This window comes from Macaca fascicularis, chromosome 7 (assembly GCF_037993035.2).
Source record: "Macaca fascicularis isolate 582-1 chromosome 7, T2T-MFA8v1.1".
Taxonomy (NCBI): Eukaryota; Metazoa; Chordata; class Mammalia; order Primates; family Cercopithecidae; genus Macaca; species Macaca fascicularis.
In genome coordinates this window covers 41,907,471-41,935,112 of record NC_088381.1, presented here as the reverse complement: position 1 = coordinate 41,935,112, position 27,642 = coordinate 41,907,471, and the positions used below count along the sequence as shown (strand labels likewise).

Here is a 27,642-nt window from a genome sequence, read left to right as displayed (position 1 = left end):
CACAAGTCATTAGTCTCCTGGAAAGACTCAGTTTCTCCATCTCTCAAATGGGGAGATTTGGTCAACCTCCAGGGAGAAGGAGGGAACCTGAGGCTCTCTCTCCCCTGCAGCACACTGACCATTTCTGGAATCGGTCCTGAAGATGAGGCCATCTACCAGTGTGTGGCTGAGAACAGTGCGGGCTCATCACAGGCCAGTGCCAGGCTGACCGTACTGTGGGCTGAGGGGCTCCCTGGGCCTCCCCGCAATGTGCAGGCGGTTTCTGTGTCTTCCACTGAGGTGCGTGTGTCCTGGAGTGAGCCGCTGGCCAACACCAAGGAGATCATCGGCTACGTCCTGCACATCAGGAAGGCTGCTGGTGCGCGCGGCCAGCTCTGCTCCCCCTTCCTCTAATTCACTATCTCTCATCCCTTCCAATCCTGCACGTCCTGACCCGATGCCTTCCTTTCCTTCTCCCCGCTGTCCCCCCGGGCACCCTGGCTGCCCTCATTTCACCAATGCTGGCAGGACTCCCCCAGTCCTTCACACTCCCCTGCCCACCCTGTGCCTCTCCAGACCCACCGGAGCTGGAGTATCAGGAAGCAGTCAGCAAGAGCACCTTTCAGCACCTGGTCAGCGACCTGGAGCCCTCCACGGCCTACAGTTTCTACATCAAGGCCTACACACCAAGGGGGGCCAGCTCAGCCTCTGTGCCCACCCTAGCCAGCACCCTGGGTGAAGGTGAGGCCTGGATGTGGAGCACAAACCCACAGGCACTCAGGGTATCAGAGCAGAACCACCATGCACACTTGTTCAGGTTGTGCATTGTGCTGGATGCCCGGCCCTGAGCCTGTCAGGGCTGAGTCTACTTGGAGGAAAGGGCTTCTTTTTCTAATTCATAGGAAGGTGCTGCTTTCGTAAGCACATGCCCTGGGTCAGAAGCCAGAGGGCTGTCAGGCTTTTGGGGGTCAGGGTCACAGGTGGAAAGTAGAAAGGTAGAGCTTCCGCTGGGTCCTCACATCATGGCCTCTTTCTGTACGTGCAGCCCCTGCCCCACCCCCGCTGTCAGTGCGGGTCCTGGGCAGCTCCTCCCTGCAGCTGCTGTGGGAGCCTTGGCCCCGGCTGGCCCAGCACGAGGGCGGCTTCAAGCTGTTTTACCGCCCAGCAAGCAAGACCTCCTTCACCGGCCCCATCCTGCTGCCTGGAACTGTCTCCTCCTACAACCTCAGCCAGCTTGGTGAGGCAGAAACAACCCGGGGCCTAGTGGGCTGGGCAGGGTGTGGCGCTGAGGGCCAGGAGGTGGTGTACAGGGGTCACCTCCCTTTCCCGGCTAGGACAGAGCACGTGGTGGGGCAGGGGCAGTCACTCAGCCGCCCTGCCTTGCCCCAGACCCCACTGCAGTGTACGAGGTGAAGCTGCTCGCCTACAACCAGCATGGAGACGGCAACGCCACAGTCCGCTTTGTGTCTTTGAGGGGAGCATCTGAGAGGACAGGTGAGGGCTGGGGATGGAGTGCAGGGCTGAGTGGGTGAGAAGCAGGGAAAGTAACGGGGTGAGATAGCATGTGCCACGCTTGAGAGCACAGGCTTAGACTGCAGTTTGAAGCTTGGCCATGCACATGCTGGCTGTGTGACCTTGGTCAAGTTATTTAACCTCTCTGATCCCAGTTTTCTCTATAATACAGAGATAATAGTACCTACTTTACAAAGCTGTGGCAAGGATGAAATGGTCCATGCTATTCCTAGTATCTGGTAAAAAGAACCAAAAAGATTGGGCTGGAGTCCTGTAGGCAAAGTCAAAGGGTATTCCCACTCCCACTTGGGGGTGGGCGCAGCTGAAGGAAGAGGAGCCCCCAGAGGCTGGGTGTTTAGGAGTGCTTCAGACCTGGAGAGCCAAAGCCTCCAACCCATCCCTGTCCCCAGCCTTGAGCCCACCATGTGACTGCCGGAAGGAGGAGGCCGCCAACCAGACGTCCACCACAGGCATCGTCATCGGCATCCACATCGGGGTCACCTGCATCATCTTCTGTGTCCTCTTCCTCCTGTTCGGCCAAAGGGGCAGGTGGGTGCTGGGCCAGGAAGAGGGGCTGGGCTGGTGTGTGGCGGACTAGGCCTAGAGAAGGTGAGTGTGGGCTCACTGCCTCTGGCTCTCGTCTCTCTCCCTCCCCTCAACTCTTGGCTCACCCCTAGGGTCCTCTTGTGTAAGGATGTGGAAAACCAGCTGTCCCCTCCTCAGGGTCCCCGGAGCCAAAGGGACCCTGGCATTCTGGCCCTAAATGGGGCGAGACGGGGAGAGCGGGGCCAGCTGGGCCGAGATGAGAAACATGTGGATATGAAGGAGCTGGAGCAGCTGTTCCCCCCGGCCGGGGCAGCAGGGCAGCCAGACCCCAGACCCACAGTGAGTGTCCATGTCTTGAACAAGCCCCCGCCTCAGGCTCTGACACTGTCACCCTCTGATCCTGCACCCCTTCACCTTGGCCACGGGCCTCAATCATTGGCCTTAGTCAAGCTGCAGGTCTTCTCTCTGTGCCCCTGAGTCAGGCAGGGAGACCTGGAGACCCTAAGCCCCAAGTGGGGTTGAGCTGGAGCCTGGCGCCCTGGCCCTCAAGCTCACACCTGTGTGACGGGCTCTTTCCCCAGCAGGATCCTGCAGCCCCTGCCCCGTGTGAGGAGACCCAGCTCTCCACGCTGCCACTTCAGGGGTGCGGCCTGATGGAGGGGAAGACAGCGGAGGCCACGGCCCCCTGCGCAGGCCTGGCGGCTGCCCCACCACCCCCAGATAGAGGCCCCGGCCTCCTCGGTGAAGGCCAGACTGCCAGGCCTGCAGAGGCCTGGGTTACCCAGCCAGCTCACTCTGAACAGTAGCCAGTGTCTGGCAGGCTCCAGAGGGTGGCCGGAGAGGGGGCCCATTCTCAGGTCAAAAGCAAGATTTCTACTGTCGTGTGGGATTTGGATGGTCCTGGGGGCTCCCCAGCATTTCTGTCCTGACTGCCTCTTGGGTTGTCAAAACCCAAGGCAGCCTTGGCAGGGACCCCCCCTCGCAACACCCGTCAGGAGCTGGAGCAGTTCCTGCAGGAGCCCGTTCCCTCCCTGGGCTGACGCCCCCTCGCCTCTGCCTGGCACCCACATGACTTGGAACTGAACTAACATCTTCCTTTAAAAAGCAAAACTTAAAATCAAAAAAAAACAAAAGGGAGAGAGATAGAGGAAGGTGAATTCGACTCCAAAAGATGACCCTGCTGTAGCTGGGCCCTGACACTGTCACCCTCCACCGACCTTGTTTTCTCAGGATGGATTTTTGCTGTTTTGACTCTCAGCACCTACCTCAGCCGGAATGAATGTCCTGGGGGCAGTGAGGCGGTGGCCTCAGCCCCCTTTCCCCACAGAGCCCGAATGCACTCCTACCTCAAGCCCCCTTGGTGGGGACCCCCTCTCCCTTCCCACACTGTTGTCCAGAGTTAAAAAAAAAAAAAAAAAAAAAAAGCACTTCCCCATTTCCAGGTGTGAAAGAAAATGTCTACCTCAAGGCTCGCTGGCTCTGTGGGCTGTGTTGTCACTGGACCTGCCTCCCCGCCCCTCCTGCCCACAGCCCACCTGCCTCTCCCACAGAGGGGAGGCCAGAGGTTAGGCCACCAAGGGGAACTCTTGTGGCCTACGGAAATAGAAATGGTTTGGGCAGAGAGAAAATGTGAAAGAAGCCAAAAATGAGAGGAAATTTGTTCCTTGAAGTATAAATTGTCCAAACGAGCCACCTCCCAGCACGCCGCCTGTCCCCGTCTTGTCTGTCCACTCCCGTTTGAGCCAGCCCATCCTTGATGGGGATGCTCATGAGGAACCTGGGCTTGGGAGGGTGGCATCACCTGGCCGCCTGCCTCCTGTCCTGCAGGCCTGGCCCCTGGAATGTACCATGCGTGGGATGGGTGTGTGTGAGGGTGAGGGGGTGTGGGTGTCCCCCACAGAGACGCCCCAGCCTCAGGCACCCAGCCAGCCTGATCCACCCCTCGACAGGGGAGCACCCCCTGTCAGCAGCCACGGCCGGAAGCTATTTTTATACAAGGTGTGTTAAGGGTTGTGTTCTTGTGACTTTTTGTTTCTCTTTTCTGTTGTATTGTTCTTTGAACTACTTAGTTAAAGAAGAAGAAAAGAAAACCAAGGAAACAAATACCTATTTTTGGTTACACTCAGAAACATTTTTTTAAATAGCAGAAGAAAAACTTTTTTTTAAAGAAAAAAAAAATAAGTGTATTCCTTAAGAATGAGATTAGACCATAAAAGTCCCTGACCCCCAACCCTCTAGGGACACCCCCACCCTGAACTTTAGTTAATTAGCTGAAGAAGATAGAATTTGTGGTGTTTTCCTAGAAAACTAGAGCTGTGTCTGTGTGGACTTGGGGAAGGGTAGTCCCTTCCCTTCTCCCAAATGATGTGTGGATGCCCAGGGCTCCACAAAACTCCAAGGCAGTGCCCCCTCTGTTCCCAAAGCAGCTTCTCTCGGGAGCCTCCCTCTTTCCCTTGGGAAGGGTGGGGCTGGGGGTCACCTGGCCTAACTTGGGTTTTGTCACACTCTGCTCATTTTGACTGAATAAAAGTCCTGTTGCCAAAGTGAACCTGGAGTTTTTTGGTGGCTGTGTCAGGCCCTGGGGGAGGGGCTGGAGTGCTGGGTGGGCCAGGGCCCTCATAGGCCCAGAACCTGGGATAGTAGCAGCAGACCCCACACACCACAGACCTCTGCCACACGAGGCGCAGTTCCCGAGCCCTCACCCCTCCCTGTGAGGAAGACATGCTAGTGACCGTCATCTCCATTTTATTTACTTAATGTATTTTTTTGAGACAGAGTTTTTTACTCTGTCGCCAAGGCTGGAGTGCAGTGGCACAATCTCAGCTCGCCACGACCTCTGCCTCCCGGGTTCAGTAATTCTCCTGCCTCAGCCTCCTGAGTAGCTGGGATTACAGGAATGCGCCACCACACCCAGCTAATTTTTTTATTTTTGGTAGAGACGAGGTTTCGCTGTGTTGGCCAGGCTGGTCTCGAACTCCCGACCTCAAGCAATCCACCCATCTCAGCCTCCCAAAGTGCTGCAATTACAGGCATGAGCCACTGTGCCTGACCGGTCATCTCCATTTTATAGTTGATGAAACCAAGAAAAGAGAGGTGAAGGAAATGTCCAAAATCCCACACAACCAGTTGGTCAGTCTGATCCTCACACAGGATCCGAGTTTGTATCCAGGCCAGGCCGCCAGGTTCCAGGCTCTGCATTCTGACCACCGCTCCACGCCTCCTTGGCCAGCAGCGAGGAGACTGCCTGCTCAGCCCACCAAGGTTGAGCGCTCTCCAGGTGCTGGCCAGGCCGGGCTGTGTGCTTTTCATGCACTGTCTATGAGGAAGGACTGGTTTCCTCCCAGTTCTGAAGTTGAGGAAACAGGCTGTGACTGAGTGATTCTCTCCAGGGCACTCAGCCAGGACTCCGACCAGGCCTCTCTGTTCTGCCATTGTGTCTCAGTCCAGGCTCCTGAAGCCAGGTGACTGGGGCTGCTACGGCTTAGACAGGTGCGAGAGAGGCTGGGCTTAATGGCAGTTATGCTGACAAAGATCTGGAGGTCTCAGCTGGCCTCAACTTAGTAAGAGGCAGCGGTATAATGCAGCTGCTTCTGAATTTCAAAGCCTGGGTTCACACCCAAGAGGCTCGGCAGACCTGGAGAGCCAGGTTCTAAACCCAGGGGCACCTTTCGAGAGGAACATACCAGGAGAGCAGTTGGTAAATTGGGTTCCCTGGCTATGGCTGGGATGAGGGGGAGCTCTCTGGAGGGCCTCACTCTCTCTGCCCACCCTCACCCAGACCAGCTCGATATTTTTTCCCATATTTTTTTCTGTCTTATTACATGTTGGACTTTTTTTTTTTTTTTGAGACAGAGTCTCATTTTGTCACCCAGCCTGGAGTGCAGTGGCATGATCTCGGCTCACTGCAACCTCCGCCTCCCAAGTTCAAGCAATTCTCCTGCCTCAGCCTCCCAAGTAGCTGGGATTACAGGCGCCTGCCACCACACACAGGCCTCTTCTGGAAGTGCCTGGCCAGGTGCCTTCAGATGTTCTTTTAGGATCAGAACCCTACTTTCAAGTGAAATTTCATCAAGATTCCAACATGGGCTCGGCACAGTGGCTCACGCCTGTAATCCCAGCACTTTGGGAGGCCGCGGCAGGTGGATCACCTGAGGTCAGGAGTTCAAGACCAGCCTGGCCAACATGGCAAAACCTCATCTCTACCAAAAATACAAAAATTACCCAGGCGTGGTGGCGTAGGCCTGTAACCCCAGCTACTTGGGAGGCTGAGGTGGGAGAATTGCTTGAACCCGGGAGGTGGAGGTTGCAGTGAGCCGAGATTACAACACTGCACTTCAGCCTGGGCAACAGAGCAAGACTCTGTCAAAAAAAAAAAAAAATCCACCAAAGTATGATCATGCAGATATATGCAAATTGTGTACAAAACCCACGGAAATATAGGCAGGGCCTGCCCTAACTATCACGAGTCTCAGCCAGGCTAGGGTAGATGACAGAGCAGGGTTCCAGTGAGGAAGGTTAGCAGAAATAGGTGTCAAAGCTGAGTGGCCTGACTGGAATCCGGGTCCTGAGATCTCAAATAGCCCAGAGGCCTCAGGCTGAAGAACCCCCTCAAATCTCACCACCCCCCACAAACTATCTTTGCACAGAAATCTGCCGCAACCAAGGCTGCAACCTGTTCCAATCATCTAATGCTCTGCAACAAACAACCCCAAACCTTTTTTTTCTTTGAGACAGAGTCTTACTCTGTCACCCAGGCTGTAGTGCAGTGGCATGATTTCTGCTCATTGCAACCTCTGCCTCCCGGGTTCAAGCAATTCTCGTGCCTCAGCCTCCCGAGTAACTGGGATTACAGGCCCATGCCACCATACCAGGCTAATTTTTTGTATTTTTAGTAGAGATGGGCTTTTGCTATGTTGCCCAGGCTGGTCTCAAACTTCTGAGCTCAGACGATCTGCCCGCCTCGGCCTTCCAAAATGCTGGGATTACAGGCATAAGCCACTGCGCCCGGCTTTTTTTTTTTTTGACCAAGTCTCACCCTGTCGCCCAGGTTGGAGTGCAGTGGCATGATCTCCACTCATTGCAAGCTCCGCCTCCCGGGTTCACGCCATTCTCCTGCCTCAGTCTCCTGAGCAGCTGGGACTACGGGTGCCCACCACCACGCCTGGCTAATTTTTTTTGTATTTTTAGTAGAGACGGGGTTTCACTGTGTTAGCTAGGATGGTCTTGATCTCCTGACCTCGTGATCTGCCCACCTCGGCCTCCCAAGTTGCTGGAATTACAGGCGTGAGCCACCGTGCCCAACCTTTTTCTTTTCTTTTTTTTTTTTTTTTTTTATAAGAGACAGGGTCTCACTCTGTTGCCCAGACTGGAGTGCAAACCTCGGTGGTTTCACATCACATTTATTTGACTTACAAATCTGCAGCCTGGGCAGGGCTCGGGGCAGCTGTCTCTGCTACACTCTGCATCAGCGTGGGCAGCTTGAAGCCTGGGGGCTGCGATCCTCTGAAGGCTCCCTCCCTCCTGAGTCTGGTGGCTGATGCTGGCTGTGAGCCCAGCATCTCCACGTGGCCTCTCCGTGTGGCCTGGGCTTCCTCACAGCATGGTGGCTGCGTTCCAAGGACAAGCGTCCTGAGAGAGAGAGCCAGGTGGAAACTGCAACATCATTTCTATGCTGGCCCGAGTGACACATCATCACTTCTGGTATATTCAGTTCTTTAGAACAAGTCGCTAAGGCAAGCCACATTCAGGGAATTTGAGGGGAATTAGAGTCTTCTTTTCAATGGAGGGTCAAAGAATGTATGGACTGTTTTAAAATGACCACAGGGGCAGGGAGCAGTGGCTCACCCGCTGGGGAGAATTGCTTGAGCTCAGGAGGCGGAGGTAGCAGTGAGCCGAGATCATGCCACTGCACTCCAGCTTGGACTACAGAGTGAGCCTCCGCCTCAAATAAATAGGTAGGTAAATAAATAAAATGACCACAGGGCCACTCCGGAGGGACAGGTGGGGAACAAATATGAGCCAGGAGGCAGGGAGGGGAGGAAAGCTCTACCCCATGGCCCTGGGACTGTGCGTGAGGTTGGTGGGGACACAGCTGGGGGCGGCAGGAGACAGAGGGTGCCCCCAACTCCTGTGGGGACGCTGGGGCTGGACACGGAATGAGTGAGTGGGAGCAGCTAAGGCTGGGGGCCTGCCTTGAATTGAGTTAAGGCTCAAGTCAGGGAGAGGAACAGCTAAACCCAAGGCCTTCCCTCAAAGAGGTATTAGAGGGCTGGGCACAGTAGCTCACTGTGTAATCGCAGCACTTTGGGAAGCCAAGGTGGGAGACAGCTTGAGGCCAGGAATTCGAGACCAGCTGGACAACATGGCAAAATCGTCTCTACACAAAATTTGAAAATTAGCCAGGCATGGTGGCACATGCCTGTAATCCCAGCTACTCAGGAGGATGAGGTGTGAGGATTGCTGGAGCCTGGGAGATCCAGGGTATGAAGGGACTTAAGGGACTGATCTGAGGGCTTTGTTGCTCCCCTGGCCCCCCCCTGTAGCTACCTTGGAACAGGGAGGGAATGGGGAGAATAAGGGGCTAAGAGGAGACCGAGGAGGAGCCTGGTTGGCAGAGAAGGGAAGGGTTCCTTGGGCTCGAGAAGCATGGACACTGGACTCTGAGTTCCCAGAAATGTGAATGGCCCCTTGGTCACCGTGCACCACGTGCCACCAGCACAAGGCAGGGTTGGCCCTGGCTATTACTCCAAAATAGCCACCCTCTGGCCAGGCTCTGCTCCCCGCAGCTTCTCCTCATCGCGGTGTCCCTTCCTGCAGATGTCTCTCCCACTCTCTGGCAGGGCTTCCTCCCCTGGAGGCCCAGGATTCCCTAGGCTGCATTTTATCTCATTGCCTCAAAATCTGGCTCCCTGTTACGTGGACTTGTGTTGCCAGCACTTTCTTGGTAACCACTGAAGGAATCAGAGTGTCTAACTGGGAGTATTGCGGACACTGTCACAAAGCTACCAAGAAAGAACACTTTGGTTCAATCCCTGACTGCTATAGTAGTGTGTTGGGTCAAGCAATTGGAGAGTTTTGTGCCCGGAAGCTTGGAGTCATCTCTCCTGTGGCCACCAAGTCCCCAGTTATTGGGCTGAGGCTGGGGTGAGGAGAACCGGAGCCCCAGCAGGAGCAGAGAACAGTGAGCTGTCCCCTTCCACACCTAGCTGAGGTGTCACCTTATATGGGGGAACTTTTCCAACTTAGCTGGTGGCTCAGTTGGCCACATGCCTTCAGCCCTTTGCCACCTGGGAGCTAGTGCAGAGCTCAGAGCCAGTGCCCTGCTATTGAGAGCAACAATCTGTCACTGTTCCCTGTCTTCTAGTGAGAAGCATGGCACCCTCTGGAGCTAAGAAGGTGGTGGCCGTGGCCCAGGCTGTGGACACTAGAGTCCAACTGATGTGGTTTGAACCCCTGGCTCTGCTATTTCCTAGTTGTGTAAGTGTGAGCAAATGATTTAACCTTTTTTTTTTTTTTGAGATGGAGTCTCACTCTGTCGTCCAGGCTGGAGTGCAGTGGTGTGATCTCGGCTCACTGCAAGCTCCACCTCCGGGTTCACACCATTCTCCTGCCTCAGCCTCCCGAGTAGCTGGGACTACAGGCACCCGCCACTGCGCCCGGCTAATTTTTTGTATTTTTAGTAGAGACGGGATTGCACCGTGGTCTTGATCTCCTGACCTCGTGATGCACCCACCTCCACCTCCCAAAGTGCTGGGATTACAGGCATGAGCCACCGTGCCCGGCATGATTTAACTTCTTTACACCTCTGTTTCCTTGTCTGTAAAATAGAGATAATATGCCCCTACCTCAAAGGGTTGTCGACCCAGCTGGGTTCTTTGCAGAAACTGATGAGCTGATTCGAAAATTTATATGGAAATGCAAGGGATTCCAAATAGCCAAAACAATCTTGAAAACAAAGAACAAAGTTGGAGGACTCATACTTTCTTGGTTTACTACAAAGCTACAATAATTAAAAAGTGTAGTACTGACATCTGGGTAAACATATATATCAATAAAATAGCACCAAGAGTCCAGAAATAAACTCTCAAATTTATAGTCAATTGGTTTTTGACAAGGGTGCCAAGACAATTCAGTAGAGAAAGAATAGTCTTTTTAACAAATGGTGCTGAGACAACTGGATATTCATATGCAAAGAAATGAATTTGGACCCTTTACACCATACAAAAAAAAAAAAAAACAGCTAGCTCAGGCTGGGCGTGGTGGCTCATGCTTGTAGTCCCAGCTACTCAGGAGGCTGAAGCTAGAGGATTACTTGAACCCAGGAGTTTGAAGTTATAGTGAGCTATGATGGCACCACTGCTCTCCAGCCTCGGTGACAGAGGGAGACCCTGACTCAAAACAAAACAAACAAACAAAACAACAACGAAGTCTAAATATGTAGCTACTGGATGACCTAGCAGTTTCATTCCTAGCTATATACTCAGGAGAAATGAAAACATGCTTTCCCGGGCGCAGTGGCTCAGGCCTGTAATCCCAGCACTTTGGGAGGCCGAGGCAGGCAGATCACTTGAGCTCAGGAGTTCAAGACCAGCCTGGCCAACATGGTGAAACCCTGTATCTACTAAAAATACAAAAATTAGTCGGGCATGGTGGTGGGTGCCTGTAGTCCCAGCTACTCAGGAAGCTGAGGCAAGAGAATCGCTTGAACCCAGGAGGCGGAGGTTGCAGTGAACCAAGATCACGCCACTGCAGTCCAGCCTGGGTGATAGAGTGACCCCATCTCAAAAAAAAAAAAAAGAAAAAAAGGGCCAGGCGTGATGGCTCATGCCTGTAATCCCAGCACTTTGGGAGGCCGAGGCGGGCGGATCACAAGGTCAGGAGATCGAGACCATCCTGGCTAACACGGTGAAACCCCGTCTCTACTAAAAATACAAAAAATTAGCTGGGCGTGGTGACGGGCACCTGTAGTCCCAGCTACTCGGGAGGCTGAGGCAGGAGAATGGCGGGAACCCGGGAGGCAGAGCTTGCAGTGAGCCGAGATCGCGCCACTGTACTCCAGCCTGGGCAACAGAGGGAGACTCCGTCTCAAAAAAAAAAAAAAAAGGAAAAAAGAAAACAGAAAACAAGGCCGGGCGCGGTGGCTCAAGCCTGTAATCCCAGCACTTTGGGAGGCCGAGGCGGGCGGATCACGAGGTCAGGAGATCGAGACCATCCTGGCTAACACGGTGAAACCCCGTCTCTACTAAAAATACAAAAAGAAATTAGCTGGGCGTGGTGGCGGGCGCCTGTAGTCCCAGCTACTCCGGAGGCTGAGGCAGGAGAATGGCGTGAACCCGGGAGGCGGAGCTTGCAGTGAGCCGAGATCGCGCCACTGCACTCCAGTCTGGGCGACAGAGCGAGACTCCGTCTCAAAAAAAAAAAAAAACAGAAAACATATGCTTGCACAAAAACTTGTACATCAATGTTCACAGCAGCATTAGCCACAGTAGATAAAAGGCAGAAACAACTGTCCATCAGCTGATGAATGCAGAAACAAAATATGGTCAATCCACACAATGAGATATTTAGCAGTTAAAAAAAAAATACTGAAATGAAACGAATATGTGCTGCAACATTGATGAACCTGGAAAACATTACACAGGTGCTAAGTGAAAGAAGCCAGTTTCAAAGGCCCACATATTGTACAATTCCATCTATAGGATATTTCCAGAACTGCAAGTCTATAGACACTGAAAGCAGATTGATGGGGGCTATGGGTTGGGAGAAAACGAGGAGTGACAGCTAATGGGTACAGGGTTTCTTCTGGGGGTGATGAAAATGTCCTAAAATTGTAATGACAGTTGCACAGTCCTGAATATACTGAAAACCATTGAATTGTTCCAGCGAATTGCATGGAACATGAATTACACCTTGATAGAGCTGTTATTAAAAAAAAAAAAGAGTTTGAGAGGATTCACTGAGTTCATGTAAGTGAAGTGCAGAGTTTAAGTGTTCAAAAGATCCCACTGTAATAGGCAGAGAAACTGGAGCAGGCAGGGCAAAGCGACCCTAAGTTGGGGGAAGGTGGGGAGAGGAATGCCAGGGAAAGGGGAGCGGGATAAAGAAGAAAGCGAGCAGCCAGGCGCAGTGACTCACGCCTGTAATCCCAGCACTTTGAAAGGCCGTGGCGGGTGGATCACGAGGTCAGGAGTTTGAGACCAGCTTGGCAAACATGGTGAAAACCCATCTCTATTAAAAATACAAAAATTAGCCGGGAGCAGTGGCGGGCGCCTATAATCCCAGCTACTTGGGAGGCTGAGGCAGAAGAACCGCTTGAACCCAAGAGGCAGAGGTTGCAGTGAGTTGAGATCACGCCACTGTACTCCAGGCTGGGTGACAAGTGCAAAACTCCGTCTCAAAAAAAAGGAGGAGGAGGAGGAGGAAGAGGAGGAGGAGGAGGAGGAAAAGGGGGAGGGAGGAAGAGGAGGAGGAAGAAAGAAGAAGGAAGAAAGAAGAAAGAAGAAGAAAGAAAGAAAAGTGAGCTTGAAGGGCTTCCTGCAGCTGGCCTGACCTCCCTGGAGCCCAAGGAGCCTCTGGTTCAAGCATTGCAGCCTGGAAGCTGGGCTCCTGGGAGGGCTGTGACTGGAGGACTTTGCTGCCCCCCAGTGGAATTAACAAAGGATTACAGCCACAGGAACTGAGGCCTGATCCCTGCCGGTGACTAATTGAGCCCAGCAATTAAGATGCGCTGGGCCCCAGAGGAGAGAGACAGACCCTCAGTGAGCTGAGAATTTATAGGCTTGAATACAAATAACTGCAATCTATTCAAATACTTACGTGGGTGAGTAGCAGCAGCACATTGTAGAAACGGAAGGAAATGATCCTAAAGTGCTGAATTAAAGAAGGCTTTGAAAAGGAGTGGAAACAGGGAAAGGGCATCTGAGACTGCAGGCACAGCATGAGCAAAGCTTGGGAGGTGTGCAAGTGCACGGAGAACTCACTGAGCAGGCCCAAGGCTTCCATTTGCTGCATGGGGCCTGCCACCTAACAGATGGTCAATAAATGTATGAATGAATGACCACTAGATTTCTAGGGCATATGCTTTTTGTGGGTTGATGTGTCTGAGGAAAGCCTTACATGGTTTCCAGGTGGCCAGGAAGTCATCGAAAGGGTCAGATAGCCTAGAGTTTCCTCAGAGAAAGGAAGGAGCCCCTATGGAGTCCTCCCAATGATACTGATGCTACTTCTGTTATTACTTTTTTTTTTTTTTGAGACAGGGTCTCCCTCTGTCATGCAGGCTGGAGTGCAGTGGCGCAATCTTGGCTCACTGAAACCTCTGCCTCCACGGCTCAAACAATTCTCCTACCTCAGCCTCCCAAGTAGCTGGAATTACAGGCGCCCACCACCATGCCCAGGTAATTTTTATATTTTTAGTAGAGATGGGGTTTCACCATGTTGGCCAGACTAGTCTCAAACTTCTGACCTCAAGTGATTTGCCCACCTCTCAGAGTGCTGGGATTACAGACGTAAGCCCCTGCAACCGGCCTTTTTTTTTTTTGTATTGTACTTTTTTTTTGTTTTTTTTTTGTTTTTTTGTTTTTTTTTTGGTTTGTTTTGAGATGGAGTCTCACTCCATCTCACAGTACTCAGGCTGGAGTACAATGGTACAATCTCAGCTCACTGCAACCTCTGCTTTCTGGGTTCAAGCAATTCTCCTGTCTCATCCTCCTGAGTAGCTGGGATTACAGGCACCCACCACCACACTCGGCTAATTTTTGTATTTTTTTAGTAGAGATGGGGTTTCACCATGTTGGCCAGACTGGTCTCAAACACCTGACCTTAGGTGATCTGCCCACCTCGGCCTCCCAAAGTGCTAGGCTTACAGGCATGAGCCACCGCACCCGGCCTATATTGTATTTTCATTTATTTATTTATTTATTTTTGAGATGGAGTCTTACTCTGTCTCGTCCAGGCTGCAGTGCAGTGGCGCGATCTTGGCTCACTGCATCCTCTGCCTTCCGGGTTCAAGTGATTCTCCTGTCTCAGCCTCCCAAGTAGCTGGAAGAACAGGCATGTGCCACCACACCCAGCTAATTTTGTATTTTTAGTAGAGATGAGGGTTCACCATGTTGGCCAGGCTGGTCTCGAATTCCTAACCTCAGGTGATCCACCCAACCTCAGCCTCCCAAAGTGCTGCGATTACAGGCATGAGCCACCACGCCTGGCCTATTTTATTTTATTTTGAGATAGGGTCTCACTCTGTCACCCAGACTGGGGTGCAGTCGTACAATGTCGGCTCACTGCAACCTCTGCCTCCCAGGTTCACACAATTCTTCTGCCTCAGCCTGCTGAGTAGCTGAGACTACAGGTGTGTACCACCACCACACCTGGCTAATTTTGGTATTTTTTGGAATAAATGGAATTTCCCCATGTTGGCCAGGCTGGTCTCAAACTACTGGCCTCGAGTGATCTGCCTGCCTCTGCTTCCCAAACTTCTGGGATTACAGGCGTGAACCACCGCGCCCAGCCATACTTTTCTGTACTTGTAGTAGAGACGGGATTTCACCATGTTGCCCAGGCTGGTCTCCAACCCCTAAGCTCAAGTGAACCAGCTGCTTTGGCCTCCCAAAATGCTGGGATTACAGGCACGAGTTATGGCACTCAGCTAGTTATTACTTCTTATAGCTTTTGTTTGTTTGTTTGTTTGTTTTTAGACGGAGTCTTGCTCCATTGCCCAGGCTGGAGTACAATGGCTCAATCTTGGCTCATTGCACCCTCTGCCTCTCGGGTTCAAGCAATTCTCCTGTCTCAGCCTCCCGAGTAGCTGGGACTAGAGGCGCCTGCCACCACACCCAGCTAATTTTTGTATTTTTTGTAGAGACAGAGTTTCTCCTTATTGGTCAGGCTGGTCTCAAACTCCTGACCTCAGATGATCCACCCATCTCAGCCTCCCAAAAGTTCTGGGATTACAGGCATTAGCGACCGTGCCCGGCCTCTTATGGCATTTTGTAGACACCTCCGTATCACCTCATGTACGTCTCTCATAGCTGTGCAGTGGGCAGAGCTGGGCTTACAGTCATCCTCCCATCTGAGATAAGGAAACCAAGGCTCCGAGAAGGGAGGTGGTGGAGCTGGGGCTCGAACTTCAGACTCCTTGTTCAAAGCCCATGCTGTTAACTTACATCTATGTAGGGAGGAGAAGAGGACGGGGAGTCCAGTCGGGAGCAGCAGGGGGTGGGGGGCAGGCAGCGGTCTAGATTAACTAAAAGGGAGATTTTCTTTTTGAAGAGTGAAAAGAGGCCCAGGAAAGTCAGGCCCCCTCCCTCCCTGAGTGGGACGGTTGAGGAGGTTGGGCACATCCTAAAATGCAGGCTGCGTCTGTAACCTACCACATCTCCACATTGCTCCCAGAGCAGTCCAGTGCCTTCGGCCTGGCAATCAGGGTCCCCTCACAAGAGGCAGCATAGCCCAGTGGTTAAGAGTGTGGGCTCGGCCGGGCGCGGTGGCTCACGCCTGTAATCCCAGCACTTTGGGAGGCCGAGGTGGGTGGATCACGAGGTCAGGAGATTGACACCATCCTGGCTAACAGGTGAAACCCCGTCTCTACTAAAAATACAAAAAATTAGCCGGGCGTGGTGGCGGGCGCCTGTAGTCCCAGCTACTCGGGAGGCTGAGGCAGGAGAATGGCGTGAACCCTGGAGGCGGAGCTTGCAGTGAGCCGAGATCGCGCCACTGCACTCCAGCCTGGGTGACAGAGCAAGACTCCGTCCCCACCCCCCAAAAAAAAACAAAAGAAAAGAAAAAGAAAACGTAATCCTTGGCTGGGTGCAGTGGCTCACGCCTGTAATCCCAGCATTTTGGTAGGCCAAGGTGGGGGAATCACAAGGTCAAGAGATCGAGACCACCCTGGCCAACATGGTGAAACTCCATCTCTACTAAAAATACAAAAATTAGCTGGGAGTGGTGGCACATGCCTGTAGTCCTAGCTACTCCGGAGGCTGAGGCAGAAGAATCGCTTGAACCCAGGAAGTAGAGGTTGCAGTGAGCCGAGATCGCACCACTGCACTCCAGCCCGGCGACAGAGTGAGACTCCACCTCAAAAAAAAAGAAAAAGTAATCCTTGGCCCAGTGCACTGGCTCACGCCTGTAATCCCAGCATTTTGGGAGGCTGAAGCAGGTGCATGGCTTGAAACCAGCCTGGGCAACTCCGGTGGGAATTCTCTTATACAGAGCTACTTCCTTCTGCAGCTCATTGTGCACAGAGTGTATGCCTGTCACTCTGCTCTGAGAATCTAAGATTATGTTTTCTTCTTATTATTTTTGAGACAGGGTCTCACTCCATTGTCCAGGCTGGAGTGCCATGGTGTGTTCACAGTTCACTGCAGCCTCAACCTCCTGGGCTCAAACAGTCCTCCCCGCTCAGTCTCCCAAGTCGCTGAGATTACTAACATGCACCACCATGCCGTAATTTTTATATTTTTTTGTAGAGACAGGATTTCACCATGTTGCCCAGGCTGGTCTGGAACTCCTGAACTCAAATGATCCTCCTGCCTCAGCCTCCCAAAGTGCTGGGATTACAGGTGTGAGCCTCCGAGCCCTGCCTTGGATTACGTTTTCTTTTTTCTTTTTTTTTTTTTTTTTTTTGAGACGGAGTCTCGCTCTGTCACCCAGGCTGGAGTGCAGTGGCCGGATCTCAGCTCACTGCAAGCTCCGCCTTCCGGGTTCACGCCATTCTCCTGCCTCAGCCTCCCGAGTAGTTGGAACTACAGGCGCCCGCCACCGCGCCCGGCTAGTTTTTTGTATTTTTAGTAGAGACGGGGTTTCACCGTGTTAGCCAGGATGGTCTCGATCTCCTGACCTCGTGATCCGCCCGTCTCGGCCTCCCAAAGTGCTGGAATTACAGGCTTGAGCCACCGCGCCCGGCCGGATTACGTTTTCTAAGGACAGGTGTGGTGTTCTTATGTCTTTATGAACCACAAGGGCTGCCATGGAGTAGCACTAAATTCTCAATAAATATTTGTGGAAAGAAAGCATGAAATCAGGACAGAAAAGAGGAAGACTGAGGCCGGGCACAGTGGCTCACACCTGTAATTCTAGCACTTTGGGAGGCTGAGGTGGGCGGATCTCAAGGTCAAGAGATCAAGACCATCCTGGCCAATATGGTGAAACCCTTCTCTACTAAAAATACAAAAATTAGCTGGGCATGGTGGTGCGCACCTGTAGTCCCAGCTACTTGGGAGGCTGAGGCAGGAGAATCGCTTGAAACCAGGAGGCGGAGGTTGTGGTAAGCTGAGATCGTGCCATTGCACTCCAGCCTGCTAACAGAGAATCCGTCTCAAAAAAAAAAAAAAAAAAGAAAAAAAAGAAGAGTGAAAGAAAGAAGGAGAAAGAGAAGATGAAGGGAAAGGACAGAAATAGATGAAAGGTGAATAAAGCCAAGGGAGACTTGAAGAGACACCAGCCTGGCACCATTTACCTTCTCACAACTTGAGGGAAAAGAACATGAAGATGGGACCTCTGGAAATGCGCAGCTCTTCCTTGAGCCACGGTATTGAAATGGACTTTGAAAACCTCAGAGTTGGCTGGGCGCGGTGGCTCACACCTGAAATACCAGCACTTTGGGAAACCAAGGCGGGTGGATCATATGAGGTCAGGAGTTTGAGACCAGCCTGTATAACATGGTGAAACCCTGTCTCCCTGTCTCTGCTAAAAATACAAAAATTACCTGGACTTGGTGGCAGGCACCTATAATCTCAGCTACTCGGGAGACTGAGGCAGGAGAATCACTCAAACCCAGGAGGCGGAGGTTACAGTGAGCCAAGATGACACCACTGCACTCCAGCCTGGACAATGGAGTGAGACGCTGCCTCAAAAAAAAAAAAAAAAAGAGGGAAAACCTCAGAGTGGCTCTGGATCTTCAGCCACAATTTCTTCACTGGTAATAGAGATAATAATGGTACTTATCTAATTGGGTTGTTATGAGGATCAAATGAAAAAATAACTGCAAAATCCTTGGTACCTGGTGCAAAGTAAGCACTCAATAAATGCTGTGTATTGCGATGGTGATGGCTGGGTGATTCTGAGAATTCCAGACGTCCAGTAAATGACCGCACACTGCTACTGGAGGGAGGTGCTCCCTAGGCTTGAAGAGAAGCCTGTTGTCCTGGAGCCTGGCCCAGCGGTCACTTGGAGGTCACAATGCTGTCTCCAGGCCTCCCCCCAACCCCCACAAGATACACAATAAAGACTCCTGATTGCCTGATTAAAGGAAGCGGATACACAATTAATTTCAATTTTAGACCTAAAGCCCCCTCCCACCTTTAAAAAAGCATTGCATAGCCTATTTCAATTTACACACTGAGCCAACATGGAATTTTCCAGCATGTTCTGTGGCCTTTGAAGTGACCAGACCAGACTATTGATTTATTTCCAACTAGCCTCTCTCTTTGAACCTAGAAGGGTCAAGGTTAATTATATAATAAAACATACTGTGCCCAGCTGCCCCTCTAAGGGCGCAGGGAGCCCCCTGACCTTTTTGTGCCGGCGAGTGGTGGATCGTATTTCTGATCCCTTCCCCGCATTAATTTCCTTCATCAGGGCCCATTAAGAAGGAGAAAGGAAAAAAGAAAAAAAAAAAAAACCCGGCCCCTCATTTCCTCTCTAAGAGATAAATTTTAATTTGCTGGAAACCAACAAAGGTGATCTAAGCCATGTTTCCAGGCTGCCCCCTTGGGCTGGAAAATCCTGTGGGGAGCATCTACTCTGGAGCCACTGGGAAATAGGGTGAGGGTGGTAGGGGGCAACAAAGGAGTGCAGATGTCTGCATCTCCCACAAAGGGGAAGTCCCCAGAGTCCACAGTCAGGTTCCCACTAAGTCTTCCTTGCCTGTTGAGGTGACAGTTAACCAACCGGCCAGGCTTCTCAGGTATCTTCTCTTAGTCAGTCCCCAACAGCCACCCGGATGGGCACCAGCACAATCCCTGCTTTCCCTGATGATGAAATAGGCTCTGAGTGGCACCAAAACTGGTTCCAGGTGTCACAGGGAGGAGGTGAAAGTCCCGTGGCTTTTTTTCTGCTTTTTAAAATAATGGATTTTCTTCTCCCACAGCCTCCCACCCTAGGGAAACAACATCACACTTTCTTTCCATTGTTAAAAAAAGAGAAAAATGGTTGGATGCAGTGGATCACACCTGTAATCCCAGCACTTTGGGAGGCTGAGGTGGAAGGATCGCTTGAGCCCAGAAGTTTGAGACCAGCCTGGGCAACATAGTGAGACCTCCTTTTCTTTTATTCTTTTCTTTCCTTTTCTTTCCTCTTCCTCTTCCTCCTCCTCCTCCTCCTCCTCTTCTTCTTCTTCTTCCTCTTCTTCTTCTTCCTCTTCCTCTTCCTCTTCTTCTTTTTTTTGAGACAGGGACTCACTCCATCACCTGGAGTGCAGTGGTGCGAACACGGCTAACTGCAGCCTCAACCTCCCCAGGCTCAGGTGATCTCCCACCTCAGCCTCCTGAGTAGCTGGGACTATAGGGATGCACCATCACATCTGGCTAATTTTTTTTTTTCTGTTTTGTAGAGACAGGGTTTTGCCATATAGGCTAGTCTCAAACTCCTGGGCTCAGTGATCTGACCACCTTGGGCTCCCAGAGTGCTGAGATTACAGGCGTGAGCCACTTCTTTTCTTTTCTTTTCTTTTTTTATTTTTTTTTTTTTTGAGACGAAGTCTCACTCTGTCACCCAGGCTGGAGTACAGTGGCACAGTCTCGGCTCACTGCAACCTCCGCCTCCCGGGTTCAAGCGATTCTCCTGTCTCAGCCTCCTGAGTAGCTGGGATTACAGGCAGGTGCCACCTCGCCTGGCTAATTTTTGTATTTTTAGTAGAGACGGGGTTTCACCATGTTGGGCAGGCTGGTCTCGAACTCCTGACCTCATGATCTGCCTGCCTTAGCCTCCCAGCCTCCCAAAGTGCTGGGATTATAGGCATGAGCCACTGCACCCGACCTAATTTCTTTGTTTTTTTTCTTTTTTTTTTTTTTTGAGACAGGTCTCCCTCTGTCACCCAGGCTGGAGTGCAGTGGCATGATCTCAGCTTACTGCAACCTCCACCTCCAGGGCTCCAGCAATCCTCGCGCCTAAACCTCCCGAGTAACTGGGATTATAGGCACCTGCCACCACGCCTGGCTAATTTTTTATAGAGACAGGGTTTCACCAGGTTACCCAAGCTGGGTCTTGAAATTCTGGACTCAAGAGATCCTCCAGCCTCGATCAGCCTTCCAAAGTGCTGGGGTTACAGGTGCCTGCCACTACCCCGAGCTAATTTTTATACTTTTAGAAGAGACAGGGTTACACCATGTTGGCCTCAGTCTGGGTGCAGTGGCTCACACCTGTAATCCCAGCACTTTGGGAGGCCAAAGTAGGCGGATTACTTGAGGTCAGGATTTTGAAACCAGCATGGCCAACATGGTGAAAACTCGTCTCTACTAAAATACAAAAATTACCCCCAGTATGGAGGGAAGAAGAAGGGAAGGAGTGTGCAAAGCTCCTAGGTGAATTAGTGTTAGCCACGGGAGGATGGTGGCCCATGCCTGTGATCCCAGCTACTTGGGAGGCTGAAACAGGAGAATTGCTTTAACCGGAGAGGCGGAGGTTGCAGTGAGCCAATGCACTCCAGCCTGGGCGACAGAGTGAGACTCTGTCTCAAAAAAGAAAAGAAAGAGAAGAGAAGAGAGAAAAGAAAAAGCTTAAATACTATTATCTCATATATAACCCATTATCATTTATTCCCAGTTGTCCCAACACTGTCCTCCCCAGCTGTGTTTCCCTGATCCAAGATCCAGCCACAACTCATGCACCTTGGTTGTCACTTCTCTTTGCCCTCCCTTTTCCAGAGCAGGCCCAGCTGCTCTTGTTTCCCATGGCGCTGACACTTCTGAAAGGGATAAGGCCAGTTATCCTGCAGAGTAAGCCACAGTGTGGATTTGTCTCATGTTTCCTCCTGACTACTTAGTCAGATATGTTTGGTGTAAACAGCTCAGAGTCCAGGCTGTGTCCTTTTCAGTGCATTACATCTGGAGGCCCCTGATGCTGGCCTGCCCTGATTTTGGTGAGGGACCTGGATTTTCAGCTGGAAGGCCAGTGCATGTTCTCACCTCCTGCAGGCACCCCCAGCATGGAGGGAAGAAGGGAAGGAGTATGTATAGATCCTTGGTGAATTAGTGTTAGCCACGAGAGGAGCAGTCTCTGGGACTCATCGATCCCCACAGACGACAACCAGAAAGCTCAGAAGGAAGTCCGTCCATCACAGCTGAGGCGCACTCACCCAGTGCCTCTCCTTGGACCATCTCTCAGTGTGTCAAGGCCTCTGTCACCTCCATGAAGTCTTCATGATTCTCTTGGGCAGAAGCAGTTGCTCCCTCCTCTCTCCTTCTGCAATCCTTTGTCTCATTTGCCTGCTTGCTGCAATGTGTTAGAGTTCACTGTGGGGCTCTTACTGCCCCTGTATATCCAGGCCCAGTAGAAAAGCCCAGGCCCAGGGCCCAGCAGAGAAGCTTCTCCATAAATATTTGTCAAATAAATTACTCAAATGAAATCAGTCTGCCTTGTGGTCAATTTTACATTTTATTTATTTATTTATTTATTTATTTATTTATTTACAGATAGAGTCTCACTCTGTCGCCAGGCTGGAGTGCAGTGGCGTGATCTTGGCTCACTACAACCTCCGACTCCCTGGTTCAAGCAATTCTCCTGCCTCAGCCTCCCAAGTAGCTGGGACTACAGGCATGTGCCACCACACCCAGCTAATTTTTGTATTTTCAGTAGAGACGGGGTTTTACCATGTTGGCCAGACTGGTCTTGATCTCCTGACCTCATGATCTGCCCACCTTGGCTTCCTAAAGTTCTGGGATTACAGGCATGAGCCACCACGCTTGGGCTTTTTTTGTTTTTTGAAACAGAGTTTTGCTCTTGTTGCCCAGGCTGGAGTGCAATAGCACGATCTCTGCTCACCGCAACCTCCACCTCCCGGGTTCAAGTGATTCTCCTGCCTCAGCCTCCTGAGTAGCTGGGATTACAGGCATGCACCACCACACCTGGCTAATTTTGTATTTTTAGTAGAGATGGGGTTTCTCCATGTCGGTCAGGCTGATCTCGAACTCCTGACCTCAGGCGATCCGCCCACCTTGGCCTCCCAAAGTGCTGGAATTACAGGTGTGAGCCACGGCACCCGGCCTTATTTATTTATTTATTTATTTATGAGACACAGCCTTGCTCTGTCACCCAGGTTGGAGTGCAGTGGTGCGATCTTGGCTTACTGCAACCTCTGCATCCCGGGTTCAAGCGTTTGTCCTGCCTTAGCCTCCAGAGTAGCTGGGACTACAGGTGCTCACCACCACGCCCGGCTACTTTTTGTATTTTTAGTAGAGATGGGGTTTTACCACGTTGGTCAGGCTGGTCTCGAACTACTTTTTTTTTTTTTTTTTTTTTTTTTTTTTTTTGAGACAGTCTCCCTCTGTCACCCAGGCTGGAGTAGAGTGGCACAATCTCAGCTCACTGCAACCTCCACTTCCCAGGTTCAAGCAATTCTCCCACTTCAGCCTCCCGAGTGGCTGGGATTACAAGCACACACCATCATGCCCGGCTAATTTTTGTATTTTAGTAGAGACAGGATTTCACCATGTTGGCTAGGCTGGTCTCAAACTCCTGACCACAAGCAATCCATGTGCCTCAGCCTCCCAAAGTATTGGGATTACAGGCGTGAGCCATCGCACCTGGCCAATTTTACCATTTTTTAAAGTTATTCTTTTAGAGGCAGGGTCTCACTATTACACCCAGGCTGGTCTCGAACTCCCAGCCTCAAGTGATCCTCTCAATTTGGCCCCCTAACTAGCTGGGATTACAGCCACCACTCCTGGCTCAGTTTCACATGTGAAAGAAAAGTCCAGGTGGGGTATGATGGCTCACGCCTGTAACGCCAGCACTTTGGGAGGCTGAGTCAGTGGGATCGTTTGAGTCCCGGAATTTGAGAACAACCTGTGCAATATGGTGAGACTTCGTCTCTACAAAAAAATTCAAAAATAGCTGGGCACGGTGGCGCATGCCAATAGTCCCAGCTACTCAGGAAGCTGAAGTAGGAGAATCACTTGAGCCTGATAGGTAGAAGCTGCAGTCAGCCATGATTACACCACTGTACTCCAGCCTGGTTGATAGAGGGAGACCCTGTCTTAAGAAAAAAAAGGAAAAGTCCCACATCCAAAAAATGAATTGAGGCCGGGCACGGTGGCTCACGCCTGTAATCCCAACACTTTGGGAGGCTGAAGTAGGCAGATCACTTGAGGTCAGGACTTTGAGACCAGCCTGGCCAACATGGTAAAACCCCGTTTCTACCAAAATAGAAAAATTTGTTGGGTGTGATGGGGTGCACCTGTAATCCCAGCTACTCCAGAGGCTGAGGCACGAGAATCCTTGAACCCGGGAGGTGGAGGTTGCATAAACTGAGATTGCGTCTTTGCACTGCAGCCTGGATGACAGAGCAAGACTCCTTCTCAAAATAAATAAATAAAATTATAAATATTAGAAAGGAAAAATTGAAAAATATCCCCAGATAATAAGGTTATATAGATAGAAAACTGAAAATAATCTACATATAGAGTTCATAAGTCAAGTAAGGTTGCCAGATATAAGATCCCATACAGGTTCACTGAATTTCTATACAACAGCAATGTACAGTTAGGAGAAGTAGTTTTAAAAATTAATAAAAAGTGTGAGATTTTTAGTAGAAAAATTATCACACTTTACTGAAAGATAATGAAGACCTGGGCGCGGTGGCTCACGCCTGTAATCCCAGCACTTTGGGAGGCCGAGGTGGGTGAATCACAAGGTCAAGAGTTCGATACCATCGTGGTCAACATGGTGAAACCCCGTCTCTACTAAAAATACAAAAATTAGCTAGGTGTGGTGGCAGGCGCCTGTAATCCCAGCTACTCAGGAGGCTGAGGCAGGAGAGTCACTTGAACCTGGGAAGCGGAGGTTGCAGTGAGCCGAGATTGTACCACTGTACTCCAGCCTGGGCGACAGAGTGAGACTCTGCCTCAAAAAAAAAAAAAAGAAAGAAAGAAAAAAAATGAATACCTAAACATATGGAGAGACAAATCATGTCCACTAATAAAATAAAGATTCAATTCTCCCTAATCGATCTATAGATTTAATTCAGATGCAATAGGGATTTTCATGGAAATTGACAGGAGAATTATAAACATTTTTGGAAGAAGAAAGAATAGCCAAGTTACTATTAAAAAGAAAACCAAGTAGAGAGATGACACCCACCAGATTTCAAGTCTTATTATAAACTCATAGTAATTAGGATGTGCAATATTGGCTCAAGGTTAGACAAACAGACCCATGGACACATGTCACTGCATATCCCTAGGGAAAGGAGGTACCAAGTCAATACATAGTGCTGGACAATTGCCAATCATTTCCAGGGAAAAAATAAAACTAGATTCACAGCCGGGCGCGGTGGCTCAAGCCTGTAATCCCAGCACTTTGGGAGGCTGAGGCGGGTGGATCACGAGGTCAGGAGATCGAGACCATCCTGGCTAACATGGTGAAACCCCGTCTCTACTAAAAATACAAAAAACTAGCAGGGTGTGGTGGCGGGCGCCTGTAGTCCCAGCTACTCGGAGGCTGAGGCAGGAGAATGGTGTGAACCCGGGAGGCGGAGCTTGCAGTGAGCCGAGATCGCCCCACTGCACTCCAGCCTGGGTGACACAGCGAGACTCCGTCTCAAAAAAAAAAAAAACTAGATTCACACTTCACACTATGCATAAAAACTCAATTCCAGAGGAATCAAGGACTTAAATATGAAAGACATCACTTAAAAAGATATAAAGGCCGGGCGTGGTGGCTCACACCTGTAATCCCAGCACTTAGGGAGGCCGAGGCAGGCGGATCACAAGATCAGGAGTTCGAGACCAGCCTGGCCTACATGGTGAAATCCCGTCTCTACTAAAATTACAAAAATTAGCCGGGCGTGGTGGCCCATGCCTGTAATCCCAGCTACTCGGGAAGCTGAGACAGGAGAATCGCTTAAGCCTGGGAGGCCGAGGTTGCAGTGAGCCAAGATCACACCACTGCACTCCAGCCTGGGCAACAAAAACCAGACTCCGTCTCAATAAATAATAATAAAATAAAATAAAAAATAACAATAAAAAGATAGAGAATTTATTTAATAATTTGAGGTGGTGAGTTGTTTATTAAACAAAACACACAAAAGTACAAATGAGAATGAAGAAAATAAACCAGATCAATCTGACATTAAAACCAGTCATCAAGAGACTCTGTAAGAGCAAAAAGAGAAGCTGCAAACTGGGAGAAGGTCGTTGCACCATATAACCAACAAAGAATTACTCTTTAAAGTTTCTGAAGTCTAGAAGCTGTGTAAAAAACTACTATACCCACTAAGAAAAAGACTCACCATCTGAAAAAAATGGTACAAAGAGGCATTTTATAGGAGAAACCATGAGTGGCCAAAAAATATTTGAAAAGATGTTCAACCTCATTAGTAACTAGGGAGATGTACATTAAAACTACTATAATGCTGGCAGATTAGACATTTGTAAAGGAGGAAAAAAAAAAAAAAGCCAGGCACAATGGCACACATCTGTAATCCCAGCACTTTGGGAGGTCGAGGTGGGAGGACAACCTGAGCTCAGAAGATACAGAGCAGCCCAGCCTGGGCAACATGGAGAAATTCTGTCTCTACAAAAACATAAAAACAAAATAAAAATTAAAAAAAATCAGCTGGTGTGGTGGTGCACACCTGCAGTCCCAGCTGCCTGGGAGACTGAGGTGGGATCACTGGAACTCAAGAAGTTGAGGCTGCAGTGAGAGGTTATTATGCCACTTCACTCCGGCGTGTGTGATAAAGCAAGACCCTGTCTCAAAAAATAAAATAAAATTTGAAAACCACTGTAAGTTACAATTTCATAACTACCAGATGGACAAAGATTAACTTCTGAGCATTTCTTTTTTTCTTTTTTTTTTTGAGACGGAATCTCGCTCCATCGCCCAGGCCGGAGTGCAGTGGCGCGATCTCTGCTCACTGCAAGGTCTGTCCCCCAGTTTCATGCTATTCTCTTGCCTCAGCCTCCCGAGTAGTGGGGACTACAGGCACCCGCCACCACGCACGGCTATTTTTTTTTTTTCTTTTTTAGTAGAGAAGGGGTTTCAGCATGTTGGCCAGAATGGTCTCGATCTCCTGACCTCGTGATCTACCCGCCTCGGCCCCCCAAAGTGCTGGGATTACAGGTGTGAGCCACTGCACCTGACCACATTTCTTTTTTTCTCTTTTTTTTTTTTTTTTTTTTTGAGATGGAGTGTCACACTTGTTGCCCAGGCTGGAGTGCAATGGCACGATCTCGGCTCACTGCAACCTCCGCCTCCCAGGTTCAAGCGACTCTCCTGCCTCAGCCTCCCGAGTAGCTGGGATTACAGGCACCCGCCACCACGCCAGGCTAATTTTTTGTATTTTTAGTAGAGACGGGGTTTTGCCCATGTTGGGCAGGCTAGTCTCGAACTCCTGACCTCAGGTGATCCGCCTGCCTTGGCCTCCCAAAGTGCTGGAATTACAGGGGTGAGCCACCATGCCCGGCAACTTCTGAGCATCTCAAGGCCAGTAAGGGTGAGAAGCAATGGGAATATAATAGGCCATTTGTGGAACTGCAAATAAGTACATAATTTGGGGGGAAACTATTATGCAGTTACCTACCTGCCCTAAGACCCAGCCATTCCATTCCACACTTTAAGGAAATAAAATCTTGCACAGGTTCAAGGAGTTCCAATGGCCAAAATCTGGCAAAACCCCAAAACCTATAGGAAGGGAGAACGGATCTATACACTGTGCTCTGTTCAAACGTTTTATACCTAACAGAAGTGGCAGGGCAATTATTAGTCATTGGCCACGTGTGCCACGTGCGCTGATTGAGCACTTGAAATGCAGCTAGTCCTAATTGAAATGTGCTAAATGCAAAATATACACAGGATTCAGAAGACTAAGAAAGCAGTGTAGAATCCTTTTTTTTTTTTTTTTTTGGTTTTTTTTTTTTAAGGTGGAGTCTAGCTCTGTGGCCCAGGGTGGAGTGCAGTGGCACAATCTCGGCTCACTGCAAATTCCAACTCTCGGGTTCAAGCAATTATCCTGTCTCAGCCTCTCGAATAGCTGGGATTACAGGCGCCCGCCACAACGCCCGGCTACTTTTTGTATTTTTAGTAGAGATGGGGTTTCACCATGTTGGCCCAGGCTGGTCTCGAACTCCTGACCTCAAGTGATTCGCCCAACTCGGCCTCCCAATGAGCTGGGATTACTGGTATAAGCCTCCACACCCAGCCAAAACACTTTTTAAAGAATTTTCCATATTAATGACATTGACAAAGTTGATATAACACCTAAAACAACCAACTATCATGCGATAACGTTCAATACAAAGCCAACACCACTTCTAACTTTCAAACAGTTTCATGTAGCCTTGCCGAAACAAGGCCTCAAAAAATTGGTTTAAGACTCAGAGTTGTTCCTCTCCACGGAAATCTTTAGTAAAAGGCGAAAGATTTATACGATCTGAAGAGAAACCAGAGTAT

At 50.3% G+C, this 27,642-nt stretch overlaps 1 protein-coding gene and 1 non-coding gene across 4 annotated transcripts in view; one reads left to right on the top strand and one right to left on the bottom strand.

Moving 5' to 3' along the window:
• IGDCC3 (immunoglobulin superfamily DCC subclass member 3) overlaps nt 1–3,170 on the top strand; it is a 51,393-nt gene extending 48,223 nt beyond the window's left edge. For 2 of the 3 annotated variants that reach the window (XM_045395606.3, XM_005559816.5), the window contains exons 8-14: nt 111–358; nt 556–720; nt 1,025–1,216; nt 1,369–1,473; nt 1,902–2,040; nt 2,169–2,376; nt 2,619–3,170. In XM_045395606.3, coding sequence (XP_045251541.2) covers nt 111–358; nt 556–720; nt 1,025–1,216; nt 1,369–1,473; nt 1,902–2,040; nt 2,169–2,376; nt 2,619–2,843 — 1,282 coding nt within the window. In that variant the 3' untranslated portion in view covers nt 2,844–3,170. The remainder of the gene's footprint in view (nt 1–110; nt 359–555; nt 721–1,024; nt 1,217–1,368; nt 1,474–1,901; nt 2,041–2,168; nt 2,377–2,618) is intronic. The other variant, XM_015452958.4, reaches the window with a different exon arrangement.
• Nucleotides 3,171–27,526: 24,356 nt separating this feature from the next.
• LOC123575065 (U5 spliceosomal RNA) lies at nt 27,527–27,642 on the bottom strand. The gene has a single exon (XR_006700226.1). It is a non-coding gene; the product is annotated as a U5 spliceosomal RNA (small nuclear RNA).